The sequence below is a fragment of the Rhinolophus ferrumequinum genome, chromosome 24, assembly GCF_004115265.2.
Source record: "Rhinolophus ferrumequinum isolate MPI-CBG mRhiFer1 chromosome 24, mRhiFer1_v1.p, whole genome shotgun sequence".
NCBI lineage: Eukaryota > Metazoa > Chordata > Mammalia > Chiroptera > Rhinolophidae > Rhinolophus > Rhinolophus ferrumequinum.
The window spans coordinates 22,722,295-22,745,868 of NC_046307.1; the positions used below are offsets into that span (position 1 = coordinate 22,722,295).

Below are 23,574 nucleotides of genomic sequence, written 5' to 3' on the forward strand. Positions count from 1 at the left end.
CAGTTGAAGGTGGGAAAGGGAATTCGGTCCTTCACTTGGAGGCAGAAAGGAGCAGCAGCTGAGGGTGTGGGCTGTGGCATCAGAGATGCCTGGGTTAGGAGCCCAGAGCCATGACTTCTTTGGCTGTGTGGCCTTGGACAGATGTCTTAACTCCTTCATGCCTCCCTTTCCTCATCTGGAAGTTGGGGAGAAAGGTAATAATTCCTGCCTCCCGAGGGTCACTGTGTTGAATGAAAGCACGCATGTGGATCTCTTCGCTCAGTGCCTGGCATGTGCTAATGCTCTCTAAACAGATGAGATGATGCTATCATCGTCATCATCTATGCCTACCCCGTGGCCCATTCAGAAACCCGTTTCCCTCACCTGCCAAATGTGAATTCTGTTCTCCTACCGTTCTCATGCCCAATAATCCCCTAAGGGTTCCTGATCTGGGGCTGAATTCTGATGCCAACATTCCTCCCCTCCCCATGACAGCTTCAGATCTCATCGCCCAAAAATGCCCTCGAAGGCCCAGCATGTTTTTGAATCCCAAAGGCAGTTCTCTGTCATTTCTGAAAGTTACTCCAAAACGCAAAACTTTCCAGTGATTGACATGCTTAAGTGCAACTGCAGATACTGCATTTCTTAAAAATACACTGTATTAAAAACCAAAAGAACTTCACTAAACTTTCCTCCCCCCATTTGGGTTCTTGGGTAAACAAAAAAAAGTGTTGCTCAACCCTGAGTTGGAGAATGCTCAGAAGAGGTTTCCCGGAACCATGAAGGTGGGAAGTGTCATGCATTGCCTTAGGAACGGGCTGCCAGCCAGGAGAAGAGGAGGCTCAGGGCATGTGAACCGTCCTCTGCTGGGAAGAAGGGGCAGGCGGGTCTAGGGGAGGCCAGGCACAAAACACGGGCCAACACATGCAAATATCAGCCCACGCCATCTGTGTGTCCCAGAGTGTGCACAGGGGAGAGGATTCTGTAGTCCTCTAGGCCCTGCCATTCCTGGGGTCTGTGAACACTGCCGGAAAGTGAGAAGGAAGTGGGCTGGGCCAGCTCCCACCCACAGGCTTTCCCCACCTCCACAGGTTTGATCCAAAGAAAGGATTTTGGTGCCAACTGCTCGAAGGAGGAAAAACCAAGTGTCTGGGCAAAAGCAAAGGCCGAAAATACCCAGAGATGGACTTGGATGTAAGTGGTGGACATGCTGCCTGTGGCAGCTGGATAAATAATCCCTGTACTAGAGGGAAACTTCTCTCCCCTTTACCTGACACCCAGCACATTAGTGACCTTGGTACTTTTTGGACAGTGTTCTTAAGAGGAGGACATGTGGGCTGGGATATGGTGAGTCAGAACTGACTCAGTCAAATGAATATTCATTACCTTCTACTGCGGGCTGAATGCTGGGGGCTTTGAGGATGAATCAGACTTGTTCTTTGCCTTCAAGGAACTCCTAGTCTAGGAGGGAAATGAGTCACACACACACTAACAAGGAGAATATAAGGCAGGAAGTGCTTCGTGTAGTAGGAGAAGTGTGCACCCAAGTGCCCCGGAAATTCAGAACAAGAAGATGCCACTTGAAGCTGGGAGAGGGAAACAGGTTTCTCAAAGTACGGGAGAGGTCTCTGGAGTTGGGCCTGGAAGGATGGGGCATATTTGCAAGAGACAAGGGCGTGTACAGAGTATACAGGGGAAAGGTCGCACACTGTGACTTTTATTATGTTTGCCTTTTCCTGTTCACCCTGGTTTTGATTAATTCTCTCTCTTTTCTGTCTATCACAAGAATTTTGACCTTGCGTGCTATATTTTGGTACTTTTACTATATAGGAGCTTTCTTTTGGAGGCTACCATTTTGAAGAAGACTGTGACTAAATTATAGGCCTGTGGGATGGTGCCAACAGAATGGTGGTTTTAAAGAGGAGGGGTCACTCTCGAGTCAGCCCATCCCCAAGATCTGAGCTTTCCTTCCTGTTACAGTCCCGTGTCTTCCTGAAGAACTATTATCGGGATCACAACATCGAGCTTTCCAAGCTGCTGTACAAGATGGGCCAGACACTGCCCACCTGGCTGCGGGAGGACCTCCAGAACACCAGGTAGCCGTGGCCACCACAGCCAGACTGAACGTTTGTGACGGCAGGGATGTCCCGCCACATGCTGAGCCAGACTGACCTGCAGAATGGGGAGCTGGGCCCGGGCTGGCCAAGCACTTATGAGCAATACTCTGCCGAGGCCCAGGCAGAGCCAGGAGAAGAGCCCAGGCAAGCCCACGAGCGCCTCAGAGCACCCGATGCTGCTGGGTCTGTGGCCTCTAGGACCTCCCTAACCACCCGAGGTTCATTCCGTTCACAGCCTTTCATGGGGAGGCCACTTCCTGTTGGTGGAAGGCCACTTCCTGGTAGGAGAGAGTCCATGAGACTCTTTTCTGTCCCTCACTGTGTTCTACCAACCATACCCTCTCCTTCATCCCGTTACTCCCTGCCCCAGCAGGGCATCCCCTCAGTATTAGCTGCCATATTCCCCTGTCCTCCAGACCACGAGGGAGAAGTGCCCAGCTGGACCTTTTGCCAAACCAGGGAGAGAGACTGGATGCTTCCCTGACTATTTCGAGCCAGGCCCTTCAGAGGGGTCAGCTGGGTACCCAGAGTTGGTTACTAGGCTGGACGTGACGTTGGCGCCTCGAGAGAGCGCTGAACTTTCACACATTCTGGTTAATACCTTCACATCTCACCTTCCCTTTTTGGGGAAAGAATCGCTGGGTCCCACAGTGTCCCCCCAGGCCTGAAGGCCTCCTCCCGGGCCCTGGGGCACTGTCATGCCATTTGGACCTGGACACCCAGGCCTCAATCCCACCCCCTTTTTTCACCCTGGGATATGACATGTGTGGTGTTTCCTGTGGTAAAAGACTGAGGTGGTTCAGGAGTCTGCCAGTATACATGTTCCCATGTACATACATTGTCCCCATGCCCACCCAGCCTTGGCCCCTGGCAGACACTGGGCAGAGCTGATGAGACTGCCATCCACGGCTTTGCCCCAGCGACCTGTGGCCGAGGGTTCCTAGAGACCCCTTTAACCTCCCCAATACTAAGCTAAAGTATTTTAATATTTTGTTTTTTTCTTGGTGCCAGAGTTTATACCCTGGGTGCTGGGGTCGCACTGTGTTATATATATATATATATATATATATATATATATATATATATATATATATATATATAATTTGTATATATATATTATATTTTTTTGGTTGGGTTTGTTTTTAATTCAGTCATACAAAATGGTGGCAAGCCCCAGTCCCCAAGGGTGTCCCATCTACATGCATGAAAAAATGAGATGGAAGGGAGGGGGCAGGCATGTCTTTATGTGTCCGGGCCTCGAGGAGACAGGATGAAGGTGCCCTGGGAGAGGTCTCTGTTCCCTCTCCCAAGTGCCATGGCTGTCCTGGGGCTGCCCTAGGTGAACTGAGGTGGTAAGATGCCCAGGGAAGACCTCCTCTCTCCAGGAAATCTGGCTTCGTGAAGCGCAGTGACCCTGGGGGAATTTTGGCCAAAGGAAACAGACGGGCTGGGGTGAGCGACCTGGGCCAAAGCCTGGCCTGTTCCCCTCCCCTCACATGGTGCTAGGTGGGGCGCTGCCCCGGGAGCAGGAGGCCCTGCAGACACTGGGTCTCTGGGCTGTTTTCTGGCTGGGGTCTGCTCCTACCCTCCTCATAACAATGTGAAGTGACTAAGCCGGGGCACTCTCCCCAGCCCCTCCCACTGCCAGTTCAGCTTTGAATTGACACCCAGGAAGTCCTTTCTGGAGAGCCTTGTCTTATTCAGAAGACTCTAGCATCTTGGGGCTGGACGGGTTCTTTGATAGGTATGGAAATAGATCTAGAAAGGGGAGGTGGACTCCTTGGCCGACGTCACAGAGCTGGTTGGGAGTAGGGCCGAGATTGAACTTGGGGCTCCTGATCCTGAGTCCAGTGCTCTTCTTCCAATGCCACACTGCCTCTGACCCCCTCCTTGGAGCCCTACTCTGTGCCAGGCTCCTGTCCCTCCCTCAGTCACACCCTTGGTCATTCCAGGACATGGGGACAAACCACTCCTTCCCAGCCAGGGTGCCTTTGAGTCTTCTCAGTTCCACACCTGTAGTTGTATCCCTCTCTTGCTCTCTCCACCTCGAAAAGTCCTTCCCCGCCTGCAGAGCCTGGGTGTGTCTTAGCTCTGAACTGATTCCCTTTTCCCGAGTTCTTCACTGGGATGGAGAGGATGTTGGCTACTCAACAGGACCAGCACCATGTGGTATCGTTGTGTACCCAGAGAAGCATCCCCATCATGCTTCTCATCGGGGCCTTGGAGCCTGGGAGCACTGGGCATTGCGAGCCCTGCAGGAGAGGAAGAGCAGAGTGTCTGAGGACAGGGTGCATGCCTGCTTGTATGTTCCATGGAACCAGGCCCCCAGAGTGGGGCACTGGCTTTCCTTGTGCAAGTCCCAGGCCTCACGTCCCATCTGTCAGCAAAGGGCTCGGGCTCCGTGAACTGTGATGCACCCACATTCTGAAATCTACCTTCTGGGCCTGGGTGCCGGCTCCCGCCTCTTGGAGTTCTGAATGCCTGGTGGGATGGCAGCTCCACTTCTCTGTGCCTCTGGCCTGAGGAAGGAGCAGGCAGATGTGAGACCCTGTGGGAGCAGAGGAGATTCGGGATTTGTCCAGGCCCTTCTGGTAGGCTGGGGACTTGACCTGCCACATGCTGTAATTCTGGTCACTGCTATTACTTCCCTTCCTGCTAATGAATTTCTTGAGGACCCTCATGAGAAGAGAAAATCAGAGGTCAGTGGGTACAGTAGCATCAACTTCTTCCATGTTCACTAATGTACTAAGCCTTTGCACCACCCCCACCACCACCCCATAAAAAAGAGTGAGAAAGAGCCTAAATCATGTCGACGGCTCCACCATCTATTGTGCTGTGCCCTCCACAAGCCTTTGCCCCATAGGGTGGGAGCAGGTGGGAGATCAGCTGAAGCTGCCTCAGTCACTTGGGGTTCTATGGTGTGGGCATCTTGTGCTGGGTGAATGAGTCTGAAGTTTAAAGCTAGGCCTTTTCCGAGCCCCTAAGTAGCAGCAGCCAGTGCCTCTGGGGCCCAGCCAGGGAGCAAGCGGTCTGTCCCCAGCAGCAGAAAACCGCTGGGCTGACCCACAGAGAGTGGCAGTCCATGTGGAACTGACCTCATGGGTTTTTGAGTGGAGAGAGCAAGTGAAAAATGGTTTTATGAACACCACTACCCACCATCTAGATTTAAAATGAACATTTTTACCACATTTGGTTTTTTTCTCTCTCAACGTAGATTGTTTTTTTTATTAGTTTCAAAACAATGTAATAGTTAGACATTTATCATTTATACCCCTCACAAAGTGATAACCTCCCTCCCCCAATAGATATTTTTTCTGAACTACCTTAAAAGTAAAAATCATGAGATTTCACCCCAAAATGCAGCCTGCATCTGCTAAGAGGCCATTCTCCTACGTAGTGGCCCAGTATCATTCTGGAGACAACAGTAATTTTCTAACATCTGCTCTCCAATCCACATTCCGATTTCCCCCAAGTAACTTATACCTGGTTTTGGAATTTGAATCCAATCAAAGCGCACACATTGCATTTTGTTATCTGTGTTTTTAAATTTCTTTGCTGAAAAGTCTTCCGTCTGCTCACTTTGGTTGTTTAAATGGCATTATTTCTGAGGCCAGTTGGCCTGTTGTCTTGGAGAAGTCCCATGTTCTAGATTTGTCTGTTTTTTCCTGGTATCATAGAAGTTCCTCTAGGCCCTGTATTGTCAAGAATAATTTAGGCTGTATGGATTTTTGCCTTTTGTGCTGACTTGATAACTTTCCTCTAGCCTAAGGTGCCCCTCTACTGTCACCTGTATCAAGTGCCAAACCAGCAGAGGGGCTAGCTGGAGCTCCAGGAGCTCAGAGGTGGGCGATGGGAGGAGCCCTGCAGCTGGGCCTGGGAGGAAGGGCTGGGCCTCTAGGAGGAAGAGGCTGCATGCGTGGAGGCCGGACCAAGCAGTGTTGGGCCTGTGGGAACTGAGACGTCTCTGGCTCAAAAGAGCCTGTGCTGCTCCATTTGATCTTGATAATGGATCATAGAGCACCAAACAGCATCTCTCTCTCTCTGTCTCTCTGACTCTCTGTCTCTCTCTCTGTCTCTCTCTCTCTCTCTGTCTCTCTGTTGTGGTCTCTGGGTCTTTGTTTCCTGGAGGCCCATGGTCTGTGCACTGGAGCAGAGCCAGGCCCCTGGAATGTACCAGGGAAGGGCCTAGCTGGGGAACTAGCCTCCCCCAAGTTGTGGTGTAAGAAGAGCACTGGGCTGGCGGCAGGAGATAGGAAATTTCATTCCAACTGGGTATATTTAGTAGCTGTGTGACAGTTTTCTTCCTAGGGCCTCAATTTCCCCATTTATAGAATGAGCAGGTGGGGCTACAGCAGGGGTTTTCAAATGTCAAAAAAGGAAGTAAGTCTGCTCTAGTTAAAGTGAGGATGGAAAACCCAGGCATGCCCTCATCCTCACTGTCCAGGTTTGCTATCCCTGGGTTGGCTGCCCCCCAGACTTACTCGTGCCAGCTCAGATGGCTGGAGATTTTTTTAGTTCCCACGAGGGACAGGCATGGGTTTTGTGTGTGGTCAATGTCAAGGGCCTGGGAGACTGGCTGTGTTTTGCCCTAATACGTCCATCCCTCCCTCTCCTTCCTCTCTGTGGCCCTTGAGGAGAATGAGGTAGGAAAGGGTTTTCTATGACTGTGCTAGCTTTTATTATCAGCAAGAGGGCTCCTTTTATAATTTGTGCATGAAATTCATGTCATTTCCTAGGAAGAAAGGAGGGCTGACTGGAGAGGGTGGGGGGCAAGTTGGGGGAGCAGGCAGAGGTTTCCTTCCCTTGTGGGGGTGGGGAGAGGTGTGGAGAGGGGGTACTACCCAGCTCACCTGATCAGGGCTCTCGAACCAGCCGTTTTGGGTTGTGTTAAAAGTGGGAACCTTCCTCCATTAATGTACAATCTCGAACTAACTACTAATAAAGTGGGGTTCTGTTTGTACACATTGGTCATGTCTGTCTGTCTGACCTTCTAGCAAGGCATGCAGGGGAGCGCAGTGATACGGACGTCCGCATGCATATCCACTCTGGCCACTTCCTCCTCCGCCACCTCCCCACCCCCCCCCACCCCCCCCCACACACAGTGACTCGGTAAAATCAAAGGTCATTTCCATTGGGTTGTAAACTGAAGCTTTTCTGAATAGCAGAGGCCCGTCTCAGGGCAGGAAGAGGCCTGTCTCAGATGAGGAAGAGCCTTCAGAACCCCCTAGATGACAGAAGTGCTGGGGATTGAGCACGGCACTATGAGGAGACTCAGACTGTAGAACCAATTCTGCCACAAATGTGTCTTGTGACTGGGGACAAGTCACTTTTTAATTTTTGATCCTGTTTCCCTCATCTTTTAGGGATATGGAGGTGAATTGGAGTCAGTGACTGGTCATGGAGAATTGGCTTAAAATACCAGATTCCCAGGCCACATTTCAGAGATTCCTCCCTGGCAGATGTGGGGTGGGGCCCCAAGCACCTGCATTTTAACAACCTACCTGGCACACTGAGTCGCTCCACTTTGATAAACCCTAGCTCAGATCATTGGTACCTATGCGCTTTAATTAATTCAGTTCCTCTGTCCAAGGAATGAAAACTTCAGGTAAAACAAATGACCTCCCAGCCTGACTGACGTTTACCGGTGAGGGTCCCCAGCCAGCTGTTGCAATGCCGGTGCCTGGACCTGCTCCCTCAAAACCCCCTGTGAAGCTTCACAGAATGCACATTTCTAGGCTCCCCCAAATCCATTCAATCAGAACCTCCGGGAGTGAGACCCAACAATTGCATTTTAACAGAGTCCCTGATGCACAGATAGGTCTGGGGACACTGAACCAGGGCTACCAAGTATGAGCCAGAGGAAGTCACAGAAATGTGGACCACTGCCGAGGGGCATGCTGGGGCCCAGCTGGGAACACACCAAAACACCAACCCCAGTGGCACAGGGTTGCACTTGCAGAGACCACTTTGGGGTTTGTCATCTGGGAGCTCGGTACAGGGCATGGCATCACCAACAAAAACATGGCCGGAGGCTGCACGAATGGGAGCAGACCCAGAAGGCGTGATACAGAAGGGATTCCTGTGGCAGGTAAGGGGTGGGGCTACACCACAGATCTCGAATGTTAAAACAGCCAAGATGATTAAGAAATTTAATTAGCAACAAGGTAAAAGCAGTGTCCTCTGGTTGGAGTGGAGGTGAGGGTTTGGACTCTCACCAGCTCAACCCCTCCTCCCTGTCCCGCATCCTATCTGGAGCCTATGATGCTTGGAACACATTGTGAAAACCCAGCCCATCTGTTCTCAGAGGTCCGAGGAGTCCTGCAATTCCAATAGGTCGAGGGAACAAAGACACATTAGACCTTCCTCATCCCCTACAGTGAGGAGTCCGCGCTGGGAATCTGGTACCCTAGGAGCAGTCCAGGCTCTGGAGGTGGGCACGTCCCTTAGAAAAGCCCTGGAATGTGTGCACAGGGCTGTGTGTTTCATTATAGCAAAGCCCTGGAAACAACCTTGAGGCCCATCCAAAGGGGATCAGCTAAATAGCCTCTAGTGTAGCCACACGCTGGAACATGATGCAATTGAAAACATTCAGTCCTGCCAGGGAAATTTCTACAAGAATGGCCTAGACAGTATAACCATTTGTGGAAGGAGACTGCTATAGCGTATGTATTTTTTCTGGGAGTATAGACATGTATCTTTCACACCACACTGGTAACAGCAGGGAGTGGGGACACGGAAGAAGGGTTTCCCAAGGGGACTTTACCTTTGGATGAAACATTAAAAAAAAAAAATTAAGATAATGGGGCCGGCCCGGTGGCTCAGGCCGTTAGAGCTCCATGCTCCTAACTCCGAAGGCTGCCGGTTCGATTCCCACATGGGCCAGTGGGCTCTCAACCACAAGGTTGCTGGTTCAATTCCTCGACTCCCTCAAGGGATGGTGGACTCTGCCCCCTGCAACTAAGATTGAACACAGCACCTTGAGCTGAGCTGCCACTGAGCTCCTGGATGGCTCAGTTGGTTGGAGAGCATCCTCTCAACCACAAGGTTGCCGGTTTGACTCCCGCAAGGGATGGTGGGCTGTGCCCCCTGCAACTAGAAAACGGCAACTGGACCTGGAGCTGAGCTGCGCCCTCCACAACTAAGATTGAAAGGACAACAACTTGACTTGGAAAAAAAGTCCTGGAAGTACACACTGTTCCCCAATAAAGTCCTATTCCCCTTCCCCAATTAAAAAAAAACTTTAAAAAAAATTAAGATAATGTATTCATGTATCATTTGTGGAATGAAAAAGTCTTAATTAAAAAAAAAATGACTACAAATGGGTGAAGCAGAAAGGAGGGGGCTCCAGGCAGCTGGACTATTGTGGGACGACGCCATGAAGGCCACACTGCTGTCCTTCACCCATCCTTAGGCTCCCATCAGAGTTCAGGGCCTGAGAAGTCCCAGGGCAATGGGGAGACGTTCTTGCCTCGCTGCAGTTCTTCTGAGCACTTGTCCCCGAGCTGAGGATCCTGACTTGCTGTGAGACGATCGGTAAGTCTCTACTCCCCTCCAGCCCTCAGAGCTGAGCTCCCACGTGTTCACAGATGGGGGACTGAGTTAACGTCATCAGTCTTGGGACAAACTGACATTGTGTGAGGAGGAACCAGCCTGACACCTGTGACATTCCTGACAAAAACAGGTGACATGAATCTAGCCAAGAGGAAACAGCAGACACAGCCATGTTGAGGGACATTTTCCAAAACAACTGGCTTGAACTCTAAAAATGTCAAGGTCATGAAATATAAAGAAAGGCCGAGGAATGGTTCAAGATTAAAGGATAGTAAAGGGACCGGGCAATCAAATGTCACGTGTGACCTTGGAGGGGTCCTGGAACAGGAAACAATTAGCTATACAGGACACCAATGGGGCAAGGGGCAAAATGTGAATATGGATTGTGTCGGTTGGATAATAGTATTGTATCAGTGTTATACTTCCTGATTTTGATTATTGTACTGTTAAGTACATCATTGATAATAGTATATCATTGTTCTGAAGAAGTACACGCTGAAATATTTACAAGTAAATGGGAAGAAATGGAGCTGAATTTTTGACTCACGCTTCTTCCCTAGTGGGTCAGACATATCTGGTGCAGTTCAGAATATGTCCACCAGGGGGAAATATCACCCCAGCCTCTCAAGACTAGGGTCAGTGTGAACCTCCCCACAAAAGACCTGGCTGGTGGTTAATAGTGGTGGGGTAACAATACTATAAATAAGAATAACAACACATTAATATGAATAATAAAAAGTATTTCTCACTCTGAGTCAGGCAGGTCCTCTGACAGTCAAGTAATATTTCTTAATCCTCGTAACAGCTCTTTAAGGAAGGTTTTATCATCATTCCCATTGTACATATGCAAACCTGGAATTCACATACAGAAGTTTGAGGTTGGACCTTTACCTCACACCATATACAAAAGTTAACTCACAATGGATCAAAGACCTAAATTTAAGAGCTAAACTATAAAACTATTCGAAGAAAACATAGGTGTACATCCCCGTGACCTTGGATTTAGTAATGGTTTCTTAACTATGACACCAAAAGCACAGGCAACAAAGGAAAAAATAGTAAATTGGTCTTCATTAAACTTAAAAACTTTTGTGCATGAAAGGACACTATCAAGAAAGTGAAAAGACAATACACAGAATTGGAAACAATATTTGCAAACCATATGTCTGGTAAGGGTTTAATATCCAGAATATATATGAAGAACCCTAACTACTCAATTCAAAAATGGGCAAAGAATCTGAATAGACATTTCTCCAAAGAACATATACAATGGCCAAAATGAAAAGATGCCCAACATAATTAGTCATCAGGGAAATGTAAATTAAAACCACTTCATACCTATTAGGATGGCTATAATTTTTTTTAAAAGGAAAATTAGTTTCAGTGAGGATGTAGAGAAATTGGAACACTTATACATTGCTGGTGGGTCTGTAAAATGGTGAAATTTCTGTGGAAAACAATTCCTCAAAAAGTTAAACATTATTCACAATAGCCAAAGCTGGGAACAGCCTAAGTGTCCATCAGCAGATGAATGGATAAGCAAAATGTGATAAATACGTACATAGAGTGGAATAGTATTCAGTCAAAAAAAGGAATGAAATTCTGGTACATGACACAACATGAATTAACCTTCAAAACATTATACTAAGTGAAATAAGCCAAAAGACAAATATTATATGATTCCACTTATAAGAAATATCTAGAATAGGCAAATTCATAGAGACAGAAAGTAGATTAGAGGTTACCAGGCGTGAGGGGGAAAGAGAGTAGGGAGTTATTGCTTAATGTGTCCAGGGTTTTTGCTCGGGGTGATAGAAAATGTTGGAAATAGATAGTAGTGATGGTTGCACAACAATGTGAATGTACTTAACGCCACTGAATTGTACACTTAAAAATGGTTAAAATGGCACATTTTACGTTATATATGTATTTACCACAATAAAAAATACATATACAACATTAAAGGCAGCTCTGATATTTTAAATTTGAGATATAATTCACATATCGTAAAGTAATGCTTTCAAGTGTACAATCCAGTATCGTATATTTAGTATATTCACAAAGTTATGCAACTTTCACCACTATCTAATTGCAAAACATTTTATCACCTCAAAAGGAAAGCTCAGACCCATTAGCAGTCATTCCCTGTTCTTCCTTCTTCTCAGCCTCTGGCGAACACTAAACTACTTTCTGTTTCTATGGATTGCTTATTCTGGACATGTCACATAAATGGAATCCTGCAATATGTGACCTTTTGTGTCTGGTTTCTTTCACTTTCCATAATGTTTTCAAGGTCCATCCATGTTGTAGCATGAATCAGTACTTCAAACTGTGTTCCACAGTGGCCAAACCATTTTACACTCTCACCAGCACTGTAAGAGGGTTCCAATTTCTCCACATCCTTGCCAGAAGTCGTCATTTTTCATTTTTTTATTCTATCTAGTGGGTGTGAGGCAGTATCTCACTGTGGTTTTTAATTTGCATTTCCCTGATAACTAATGACGCTAAGCATCTTTTCATACGTTTGTTGGCCATTTGTGTATTTTCTTTGGAGAAATGTCTATCCGGGTTCTTTGCCCACTTTTGAATTGGGTTGTTTGTCTTTTTGTTGTTGATGTGTGAGAGTTCTTTATATATTCTGGATACTAGACTCTTATCAGGTAGGCCATTGTTTGTTTTTGTATATCCTGTGGGGTGGGGGTACAATTTCATTCTTTTTCATGTGGTCGCCAGTTGTCCCAGAATTGTTTTTTGAGAAGACTCTTCTTTCCCCCCATTGAATTGTCATGGCACCCTTGTCAAAATTCAATTGACCATAAATACAAGTATATACTTATATCTTCAATTCTGTTCTATTGATCTATATGTCACTCCTCAAGCCAGTTTCACACAGTCTTAATTACTACAACTCTGTAGTAATTATTGAAATCAGAAATGATTCCTCTAGCTTTGTTTGCTTTTCAAAATAGTTTTTGGCTATTTAGGTTCCTTGCATTTACATGTACATTTTAGGATCAGCTTGTCAATTTCTACAAAAAAGCTGGGTGATGATAGGGATTGTGTAGGTCATTGGGGAGTTGCCATCTTACCAATTTTAAGTTTTCACTCTCTGCCATGCCAGGCTGTGTGTGTTTATGTGGTGGGAGATGGGCACTGATTCCTTCCCTGGATGACCCCACACACAGCCCCACAAATCCCCTCTCCCTGAAGTCTCTCCCTTTCCCTCCATCGTGACATTTTGGGAGCCTGATTTTCTGTCAGATTCATAACCCTTAAGTCTCTCTTCTTACAGGAAGTTTTCCTAGCTTGCTTCTATATACTTTTTGATCACAGATATCATAGTCATTAAAAAATACACAAATATAATATTAAAGAGTATGACACAATAATATACAATATTATATATGGATTATATTACCGATAAGTTTATTATAGCATATGTTTATATTATCACAAGGTATATATTTTTATTATATTACAGATAGGGACTACAGTCATTTAGTCCCAATGCATAAATTTATGAGTTAAACATAATATGGTGGAGCTGAGAAGGCTCATCTAGTCTCTTAGTTCCTCTCTAACCCATTTTAGAGATAGGTAAGTTGAGGCCCAGGTACATAGGTAATGGGGATCAAGTGACTTTGAGGATCCTTGACCTCCGTATCCCCTTGTCATTTGAATATAAGAGCACTTAAGTTTGAGCCACCCAATTCTCTAGCTGTCCAGCTTATTGCAGCTTGTGGTCTTAGGTTTGCTTATTTGTATTTCTAAAAAATTTCTGCAATGAAGGTGTATTGTTTGTATTAATTTAAAAAATAAAAACAAATATGACTTCACAAGGAAGCAGCCCAATGGAACTTGGGCACAGAAAGGAGGAGGCTCCTGAATATTTGAGAACAGAAGGGAGGGAGAGGCCAGTCCTCAGTGGCAGCCCAGCCCCCCCATCCAGCCCCCAGGCAGCCCTGAGCATGAATGAGGGCTGGGCCATCTGCACAGCTGCAGCTGGTTACCCAGCTGTTTATGGGTCTTTGCCTCTGGTGTTTATAGTTCCGCCTTTGGGTCTGCTTTGTGTCCCCACTAATTAGAACAATACTCCAGGAGGCAGTGTGGGGTGGTGGGGGATCACAGGGTGGAGAGCAGTGGGCTGGACCTGCACCCTGGCTTCTGCCTTGCCTCGTTCCAATAAGGATTTCAGGCCTTTTACAAGGACACAGGAAGGAAAGCAAGATGGCACCAATTAAAAGCAGGTGAGAAAATAGGCATACAGGGTGGGCAGCAAGTGGAGGCAAGAAAAAGGCTAAAAATATCGTCTGCTGTGACTTAGACACTTAATGTAAGGCAAAATGTTGGGCCAAACCTCTCTTTATAAGAAAATAAAAATATATTTTTTTTATCAAAAAAATTATAGATGTCCACTGTGGGAAATTGAGAACCCACAGACAACTGAAAAGAAAATGAAAATGTCTATGTTCCATTACTCTGGGATAACCATTTTTCATATTTTAGGACTTCTCCTTTCTGTCTGAAGTATAAAGTCGTTCTTATAGAAATGACATTCTGTTTTGCTAACTTCTTTTTAATCATAATAAATTGTCAACATCTTTATGTGTTATTAGATAATTTTATACTACACCAAATTATATCATTTCCATTTTTATTGTGATATAAGATTATTGTGGGGAAAATTGCAATCATCAGTGAAGTGCACAAAATTTAAAGCTCAAGTGTCCCTCTTGCCCTGGTCCCTATGGTAACACTTCTAACTCTTTAGTGGAATTTCTCAACTCGTTCTCCTATGCACATTGTACAGCGGGGTCATAGTTTATTTAAATGATCCCCTTGCATTGGACATTGAGGTTAGGTACATAGCTGTGGCTCGAAGCCCACAGGCAGCCAATGTAATCAGGAAAAACTCCTGGTACCAAGAGCAGATTGGTTTCTCCCAGAAAAATCTCATGAGTGCGTCATACACGTAATAAGCTATGGCCTCAACAACATGCTGAGGAGTGCCACACTGGAGATGTGACATGTCCTCTCTCCCTCCCTTCTGTTCTCAAATATTCAGGAGCCTCCTCCTTTCTGTGCCCAAGTTCCATTGGGCTGCTTCCTTGTGAAGTCATATTTGTTTTTATTTTTTAAATTAATACAAACAATACACCTTCATTGCAGAAATTTTTTAGAAATACAAATAAGCAAACCTAAGAAAATAAACATCACTCATAACACAGAGATGAGTACTGCCCACACTTTGGTGCTTATAATCATAAAAGCTAATGCTTACTGGTTGCTTGTTCTGTGCCAGTCTCACTGTGCTAAGTGCCTGGTACACACCCTAGGAGCAGTGTCCTCCCCACCTCACACATGCTGCAATGACGGCATTTAGGTTCGGTGACTTGTCCGTTATCTCCTGGCTACAGGGTGACAGAGCCTGCCTTTGGACGTGGCCCCTCTAGCTTCCGAGTCTACACTCTGACAGGGCACCCCTGCTTCTTTCACCTATCTGCCTGGAGGTTTCACTCATCCAACATAATATTTTCTACTCTGCTGTTTTTTCCTCTTAAATGGTGACCATCTCTTGGGTGTCATTAAATATTCGTCTTAGGATTGCATTTGGTGAATGTACCACATTTCATTTAACTGTTGGACGTCTGAGTTACTTTACGTTGTTTGTTTAATAAACAAAGCCATGCTGAACATTTTTGCAGCTGAACCTGTGAACATGTCCATAGTCATTTCCACAGGGCTGCTGTCTCTAACGGCCCATACTGACCCATCATACCAGAAGGCAAGGGGGTCCGGGTGACACCCAGTGAGATGTGCACACCCAGCTCTTGGCTGAGCTGTCTCAACTTGAGGGAGACAACCTGGTCTGTGCAAAAGACAGCAGGAATGGTGTGTTCTTTTTATGGTCCTCCAGAAATGGTTTGTCAGCGAAGCTCACTGAAAGGCTAGGAGCTAGCCCACTCAGCAAATGACTCCCATGTGGGTACAGCCCCCTTGACTCGACAGATGGTTGAGTTAGAAGACAAACAAGAGAAAATCAGTCTGAAAAGGTGGCGTCCCGTCTCCAACACAAGGAGAGAAAGCATCTCCTTCTTCCACAGACATCGATGCTGAATTTGGGGTAGTCCCAGAGAAAGGCCCACGGGGTCCCCAGGGCTCTGCTCCTGGAAACACTGCCAGGGTTGGGGGGTGCTCTGGAGCCCAGTGGGGCAGGGAGGACATCCTGGTACACGGGGTGCTTGGCTGAGTCTTGGCGGATGGGTTAGCCAGGGTGGAAAATAAGAAGGTTCCAGACAGGTGAAAGCATGAGCAAAGCCTGGAGGTGAAGGACAGAGGGCCAAGGGCTGCAGAGAACCTGGAGGCCTTAGCCTGGAGAGTGGAGGTTGGGGCAGGGGTGAGGGAGGAGGGCTGGAGATTTTGCTGGGTCCTTGCGGCCTTGTGCAAGGGGTAAGGATTCTGCCCTTTATCACGATGGTAACAGGACTGCCACACTGGAGATGTGCCATGTCCTCTCTCCCTCCCTTCTGTTCTCAAATACTCAGGAGCCTCCTCCTCTCTGTGCCAGGCTGTGCAGGGTGCTGGGAGGGAGGCAGGGAGAACGTGGGTTCTCCAGACTAGGCTTTAGGAAGCTCTGGGGGCAGGAAAATTGACCGAGCAGAGATTCTGGGGAGTATGGCTGCTCGCCAACAGACCCGTGCAGCGGAGACCCTCAGAGAAGGATGTCTTAGCTCCCTCAGGCAGGCGACGGTGCCGACCACTCACGTAGCAGGTGGGGTAGAGGCAAGAGCCTGGGCTCCAGCTGCGTCCTTTGTCCTTCGGCTTCACACCCCAGCTCTCTCTCCCCTCAGCTGTGTGGCTTGTGACCTGGTTGCTTACCCTTTCTGAGTCATAGTTTTGTTATATGTAAAATAGAAATATTAATAGGAGGAGGAGGACGATTAAATGAGACGGTACATGTAATGCTAAGTGCAGTCCCCGCCCAGTAAGTGCTCAGTAGACATTAGTTATTACTGTCTGGTCTAACCCGAAGCTCTAGTGCTGCAATAGAGGCAAGCCCCCCTGGTCTGCCACCTTCGGGGAGCTGCGTCCTGCTGCTAAAGCCCCTTTGTGAGGCCCCTTTGAAGTGTGAACCACAGAGTTGATTGCAACCATATCTCCTCTTCACAAATGAAGTCACAATAAAGGTCAGCACCCCTGCTCCAAGCTGGGGTCCTCTCCCCCATTAACTTGAGTTTGTGAGCCCCCTGGCCCTGGGCCCCTGCCAGGCTGGGCTGGACTCCAGGTATGAAGTGCATACTGTGTGCCAGGCCCACACTGCATGCTAAGCATCACATTACTGAAATCTCACAGCCCCCTAAAGGGGCTCTGTTACGCCCCTGCACATGGAGGGTGGAGGGAGGTTCTGCAAGTTGCCCAGACAGTGCATGGCAGAGTCAGGACCCCATTCTTTTCTCTTCGCAGGCCCTGGCTCCTAACTGTTGTGCTGTCTTATCCCCCACAGCCCATCCCCCACCGGAGGTCCCCTCACACTCCTCCCGCCCAGAGGCTGCCCACCTGGCCCATCCTGTGCGGAGGTGAGCCCAGCAGCACTCTCACAAGGCACCATTCATCGGGCAGGCTGCTGATTGAAACCATGTGTGGTGAGGCCGGCCAAGGCCAAGGTGGCGGCAACTCCGGAAGCCAGGCCTGGCCCGGGGCCTGTGGGTGCTGGGAGGATTGGGGGAGGGGGGCCCGCGGACCCACAGGCCTGCCGGGCTGGGGGAACCTCCAGGGCAGGATGACCTCCCCCTGCCACACGCACACACCCAGGGAACCCTGAGTTGGGGCCCTGACTCCTGCACCCAGGTTGAGGATGCAGGCGGCAGAGGCCCTCCCCAGGTACGGGTGGAGAACTGGGCCTGGAGCACCTCAGGGCCCTTTCCAAAGCTGTTCTTAGCAGGGTTTGGCTGCTGAGGAAGATGTGCATGTGTGTGCCTGGTTGTGTGTGTGTGTGTGTGTGTGCACGCACACACGTGTGCGCTGAACTCTATACACGGTGTCCTGAGCCCTTGGACTCCTGATCTCTGCTGGGTTTCCAAAGTGCAGTTTGGTGCAGTGGTTAAGACCGTGGACTTTGGAGCAGAGAGTCCAACTCTGCTGCTTTCAGGCTGTGTGACGAGGCAAGTTGCCCAACCTCCTCTCCTCCTTTACCAGATGAGGACTGAGGCCGGGTCAAAGGGCCCGAGCACAAGTGGAGCCACATTGGCTGGGCCTGGCTTTTGGGTGCTCATGGCTGCCCTACTGGAGAGTCATCCCTATTCCCAGCCCCAGGGCCCTGACTCCTGACTACTGAGTTGTGGCCTAAGAGTTTGGAGTGTGCTAAGAAAGCGGTGGGTTTCCTCTGATGCCTAAAGGTGCCAGGTAGTGGGGAAGAACGGGAGCATTAGATCCTGGCGGGTGTGAGGTGTGGCTGAATTAGCTACCCTTTCCTGGGCCAAGAACAGAGCAGGGCTTTGTTCACAGGGCCGCCTCCCTGGCACTGAGGCCCCCACAGGAAGGGGTGGGCGGGCCAGGCCATGGCCAGCACTGACCACAATCTTGGCTGAGCTGGGACCCTTCAGGGGTCTGGGGACTCAGGAGGCTTCCCAAGGAATGCACGTTCTACTGGGCAACTCAGGCTTTGTCCAGTCTGAGGCTGGGGAGAGAGACGCTTTGAGGGCATTTGGTCCTGCTTAGATATCTCCTATGGGATGCCCTTGGGATATTTCCAAGGGTGGGACTAGCCTTGGAATAGCAGCTCCCTGGAGGCAGGGTCCCCGTACTCCACCGTGGGCTCCAAGGCCAGGCCCTCTAACGTCAAACCTGGAAGAGTCCTGCCCCTCTTGACACAGAACAATGCTGAAGCTAGAAGAAGGGGGTACCCATGTCACACAGAGCGTCCAGGAGCAGAAGCTTAGCGTTTTCCTTTGGAATGAGAAGCCGAGGTAACTGGGAGCAAACAGATTGCTGTTGTGAGAAGGGAAACCTGAGCTGACATGGAACAGCCCTCTGCTTCCTGGCTGAGTAACAAGGGCAGTCACTTACCCTCTCTGAGCCTTCACCTGCTTCTAACTCTCATACAGAGGGCTGTATGAGAGCCGAAAAGGATCAGGTCGTGAAGCAGAACCTGAGAGGGGCGAAAGCATGTCCTGGAGGCAACCTGGGTTCACACCCCAGCTCCTCCATTCTCAGCTATGTGACCTTGGGCAAGTCACTGTTTTCTAGAAAAAAAAAAAAAGAGTTTAGAAAAAAATCTTCCTCACGGAATTGTTGGAGAAGCAAATTCTCCGGTCTGTAGTCATGGGCTTGGCATCACATTTGCCCCATGCTGTGACGGTCGGTTTTATGTGCCAACCTGTTCAGGCTGCAGTGTCTGTCATTCAGTCAAACACTGATCTAGGTGTTGCATGGAAGGTGGCTTGTAGATGTGATTAAAGTCCAAAATCAGTTGACTTTAAATGGGGAAGATTATTCTACATACTCTGGTGGTCCTGACTGAATCAGTCAGAAGGCCTTAAGAGCAGAGATGAGGTTTCCCTGAAGAAGATATTCCACCTGGGCCTGAGAGTTTCTTCCTGATAGCCAGCCCTACTTTAGGCAGGGCTCTCCAGGGAAATGGAGAAATGAATCCATGAAGTGTGTGTGCGTGTGTATGTATCTTTTCAAACACACACACACACACACACACACACACACACACACACACACACACAGACACACAGAGGATGAGTTGGCAAGCTGGATACCCAGGAGAGTTGATGCTATGATTTCAGTTTGAGTCCCAAAGCCCAACAACCAGGAAAGCTGATGTTTCAGTTTGGGTCTGAAGGCAGGAAGAAGCTAATGTCTCAGTTCAAATGCATCAGGCAGAAAGAATCCTCCCTTACTCATGGAAGGATCAGCCTTTTGGTTCTCGTCAGGCCTTCAGCTGATTGGATGAGGCCCACCCACATTAGGAAGGGCAATCTGCGTTACTCAATCTACTGATTCAATTGTTAACCGGATCCAAAATCACTGTCACAGGCACAGCCAGAATAATGTTTCAGCAAATATCTGGGCACCTCGTGGCCGAGGCAAGGTGACACATAAAATTAACTATCACCTGGGGATTTCAGTTGAGTAAGCTAATTCCTTGCAATAAATCTCTTAATGTGTATCTCCTAACGCTTCTGTTTCTCTGGCTGAGCCCTGACAGATATACCCAGTAAGCTAAAATAAGAATAATTGGGTGGCGGTTGGCTCAGTTGGTTAAAGCGCAGTGCTCATAGCACCCAGGTCGCCGGTTTGATTCCCACATGGGCCAGTGAGTTGCGCCCTCCACAACTAGATTGAAATAAAAAACACAATGACTTGACTTGGAGTTGATGCGTCCTGAAAAAACACACTGTTCCCCAATATTCCCCAATAAAAATTTTTAAAAAAGAATATCAATCATCTTCTTCTCTGAGAAGCCCTCAGCAGTGGGCCTGCACATAGTAAGTCCTTGACAAATGCACAGGAGCCCTGTCCTATAAGAGGGCAGAAATCATGTCAGTTTCTTATGACCCCATAGGGGTCCAAGCAGCAAAGACAAGTCCCTTCCCAAGCCCCCAGCATGGGCAGCCGCATGGCCCCACACCATGACCTGGCGGGCACCTACGGATGCCAAACAAGCAGAGGAACCACGCACATAACTGCATTGCACACCAGGCCCTCTACTAAACACTTCACATGTTAACTAATCTAATCCTCACAACAGCTTACTGAATTCTCCCCATTTTACAGAAGGGGAAACTAAGTCACAGGGAAGCTCACTGAAGGGTCTTGGCACCTTTGTTGGAAGTCACTTGAGCACAGGTGTCAGGGATACCTTCTGGACTCAGTGCTACTCCATTGATCTGAATGTCTAGCCTTTTGCTGGTACCACGCTGCCTTGGTCAGTGGCTCTGTAGTACGTTTTGAGGTTGGGAAGTACGAGTCCTCCTACTTCATTCTTTTATTTTTCAAAGTTGTTTTGACTTTTCCAGATCCCTAGAAATTCCATATGAACTTTAGAATCAGCTTGTCAGTTTGTACAGGAAAGGCAGCTGGGACTGTGATAAGGAATGCATTGAATCTGTCGGTCAGTTTGGGGAGTACTGCCATCTTAGTAATGTTAACCGTCTTCCAATCTGTGAACATACGATGTGTTTCCATTTATTTAGATCTTTAATTTATTTCAACACTGTTTTGTAGCTTTCAGAGATAAGGTGTGCATTTCTTTTGTTAAATTTATTCTTATGCATTTTATTCTTTTGGATAGTGTTGTGAACGGAATTGTTCTCTTCATTTTGTTTTCAGCTTGTTCATTGCACATGTATGGAAATCAACTGATTGTTGTCTATTGATCTTTTATCCTCCAGACTTGCTGAACTCATTCATTAGTCCTGAGAGTTTTGTAGTGGATTCCTTGGTATATTCTTGTATAAGATCATGTCATCTACAAGGAGAGATTAGATTTACCTCTTCCTTTTCAATCTGGATCCAGCCTTTTATATATTTTTTTCTTGTCTAGTTATCCTGACTAGAATTTCCAGTTCAATGTTGAGAGAAGAGTTAAGCATAGACATCTTTGACTTGGCCCTTCCCTTCAACAATAAGAGACGAGCAAGGGAAGAGCTTTGGTTAAGGGATCAGGCAAGAATCTGCTATCGTCTTGCTGTGTGACTCTAAGCAAGTGACTTAACCTCTCTGAGCCTGACTTTCCTCATTTGTTAACATGAGGTTAATGAGAGTGGTCATGTCACAGCTATGGATACATTAGACCTGGCCCCTTGAGCAAACCCATGGACAGGGTGGAAGAACAGGATGGGATACACTAGTGAGGGTTAGAGCGTGATGCTCCTCCCAGGACCCCCTTTTCCCCAGGAAAAGGCAGGGCTGGTGGGGCTTGAATCTGCAGACGGGGTTTGGTAGAACTCTGTGGGTTGGTAATAAATGGACAGGAAAAAAGATTCCATTACGCAGGAATGTCTGGGGAGGGTGTGGGGAAGGAGCCGGCTCCCCTCCCAGCACCAGCCAGCCCTGCAGCCTTGATTGATGTGCCTTGTAGTGCAGCAGCGTCTGGGCCTGGCGGAAGGAGGCCCCTCTGCCGCTCACCCCTGCTGGAGCCAGGCCAGCAGCCAGATGTTCCTGGCCTTTGGGGAGCTGGGATGGGGGCAGGGAAGGCCGGCAGTGGGCCAGGGAGCGGCCGCCCAGATGTCAAGCCTCTACCTCCTTCTTCTCAGCAGCTGGGCTCAGGTGGCATTGGTTCTGCTGTTGACCTTGGACCAGTGGCCCATCTGCCTGAGCCTTGACTCTGTTCCGAATTGGGGATGGTGATCCTCCGCCACCCTGATGGGGAAGGCACGTAGCTACCCAGGAAAGGGCTTTAAGCTCCAAGAAGGAAAATGTCCCACCTGCCCAAGGCTCTTGTGTTATTCTGGCCAGAGCCACAGGGAGAGGTGTGAAGAGGGCCTGAGCCTTCCATGGGGTGGGGAGAGCCGGGGGCCCCCTGGATTTGTGACTGGGGGTGTGGTCTGAAGGCAGATTCTGGGCAAGTACATGGTAATCCCCCAGCTCTTATTGCTCAGATGCTCCTCGTAGGCCCCATGGTTGTAGCAAAGAGTTGCACAGCATCGTCTCTGAGCCTTCTAATGATTTTTAATCTGAAACACATAATAATTAGAAGAGAACAGGAAAATATATATGTGTGTGTGTGTATGTGTGTGTAAGGAACAACAAAAAAAGAGAACAAAACATCACCCCGAGATTCACCGTAGAATGACTAAGTGCTAACACGGCCGTGTACATTCTTCTGTTGTTTATATTCTGGGTCTACGGATATAAATATTTGTGGATACAGATTTTCCCCAAAGTGGGCTCATCATGGACGTCTGGCTTTGCAGCCTGCCTGCCTCCACGCATGTTCAGAAATGTAGACCCCCACCCCGCTTGCTGGTGCCTCCATCGTGCAGCTGGCCCATGTTGCTACCTTTTGGGGGATTTTCACAATTTCCCTAATATGGACAATGCAGAACTAAATCTCTTTGTACCTACACCTTTGTACACATGTGGATTACTTCCTTAGAGTAAATTCCAAGAAGTAAAATCGGTCAAAGTTTTTTGTATGGAGGCTTTGGAGGACACATGATCAAACTGGCTTCGTGAAAGCCTGGACCGATTTAATTCGCAGGTGCAGACTCTCGTTCCTTCATTCCGCCAATGCGGCTCACCTGCCCACGATGTCTATCGTGCCCTGGCGCCACCTTTGGAGGCAGGTGGCTGGTGGTGCCTGCCCTGGGCAGCTGGGGTCACTGGCCAGCACAGAAACACATCCTTCCCAGCACTATGAGATGGGGAAGTCCTAGACTGGAACTGAGACCTTGGGTTAAGTCCTGTCTGGGCCCACTTCGCCAATCTGCAAAATGGGGAAGCTGGCTTCATAGTTCTCTTCCAGTTCATACGGTGTGAAAAACAGCCGCTTCCCTGTAATCCCTCCTGCTGCCTGGGACTTCTGCGACTCGTGTGGGGATTGTGGCGGACACAAGAGCGGGACATAATTTCCTGAGCCCTTCCCCCAGGCACTGGCCTGTGCAGTGACAAGCCTGCTTACCACTGAATGGATATGGGAAGACCAGGCTTGAGGGAGCAGTGCAGCCCTAGAGTGCGCTACTAAGGAGGGCTTGGCGGCCTCCTTGGGTCCTTGGGGAGAAGTGTGTGTGACAATGCAGCCGGAGCTGTGACCTCTCTAAGAAGCGTTAGAGGAGGGGAATGGTCACTTGGAGGTGACCTCACAAAGGTTCCTGGAACCCAAGAATCTGCATTCTCTTCCTTTCACCAATGCACATATGCACACAAACTGCAGCCGGCACTTTCATTGCCTCACGCACACGGTCATACTTAGACA

The 23,574-nt window shown here is 48.3% G+C and overlaps 1 protein-coding gene across 7 annotated transcripts in view; it reads left to right on the plus strand.

Moving 5' to 3' along the window:
• The window catches only part of NDST1 (N-deacetylase and N-sulfotransferase 1), a 57,283-nt gene extending 52,417 nt beyond the window's left edge, over nt 1-4,866 (plus strand). For all 7 annotated transcript variants that reach the window (XM_033096352.1, XM_033096348.1, XM_033096346.1 and 4 more), the window contains 2 exons: nt 1,071-1,173; nt 1,960-4,866. In XM_033096352.1, coding sequence (XP_032952243.1) covers nt 1,071-1,173; nt 1,960-2,079 — 223 coding nt within the window. In that variant the 3' untranslated portion in view covers nt 2,080-4,866. The remainder of the gene's footprint in view (nt 1-1,070; nt 1,174-1,959) is intronic.
• The last annotated feature ends 18,708 nt before the right edge of the window (nt 4,867-23,574 follow it).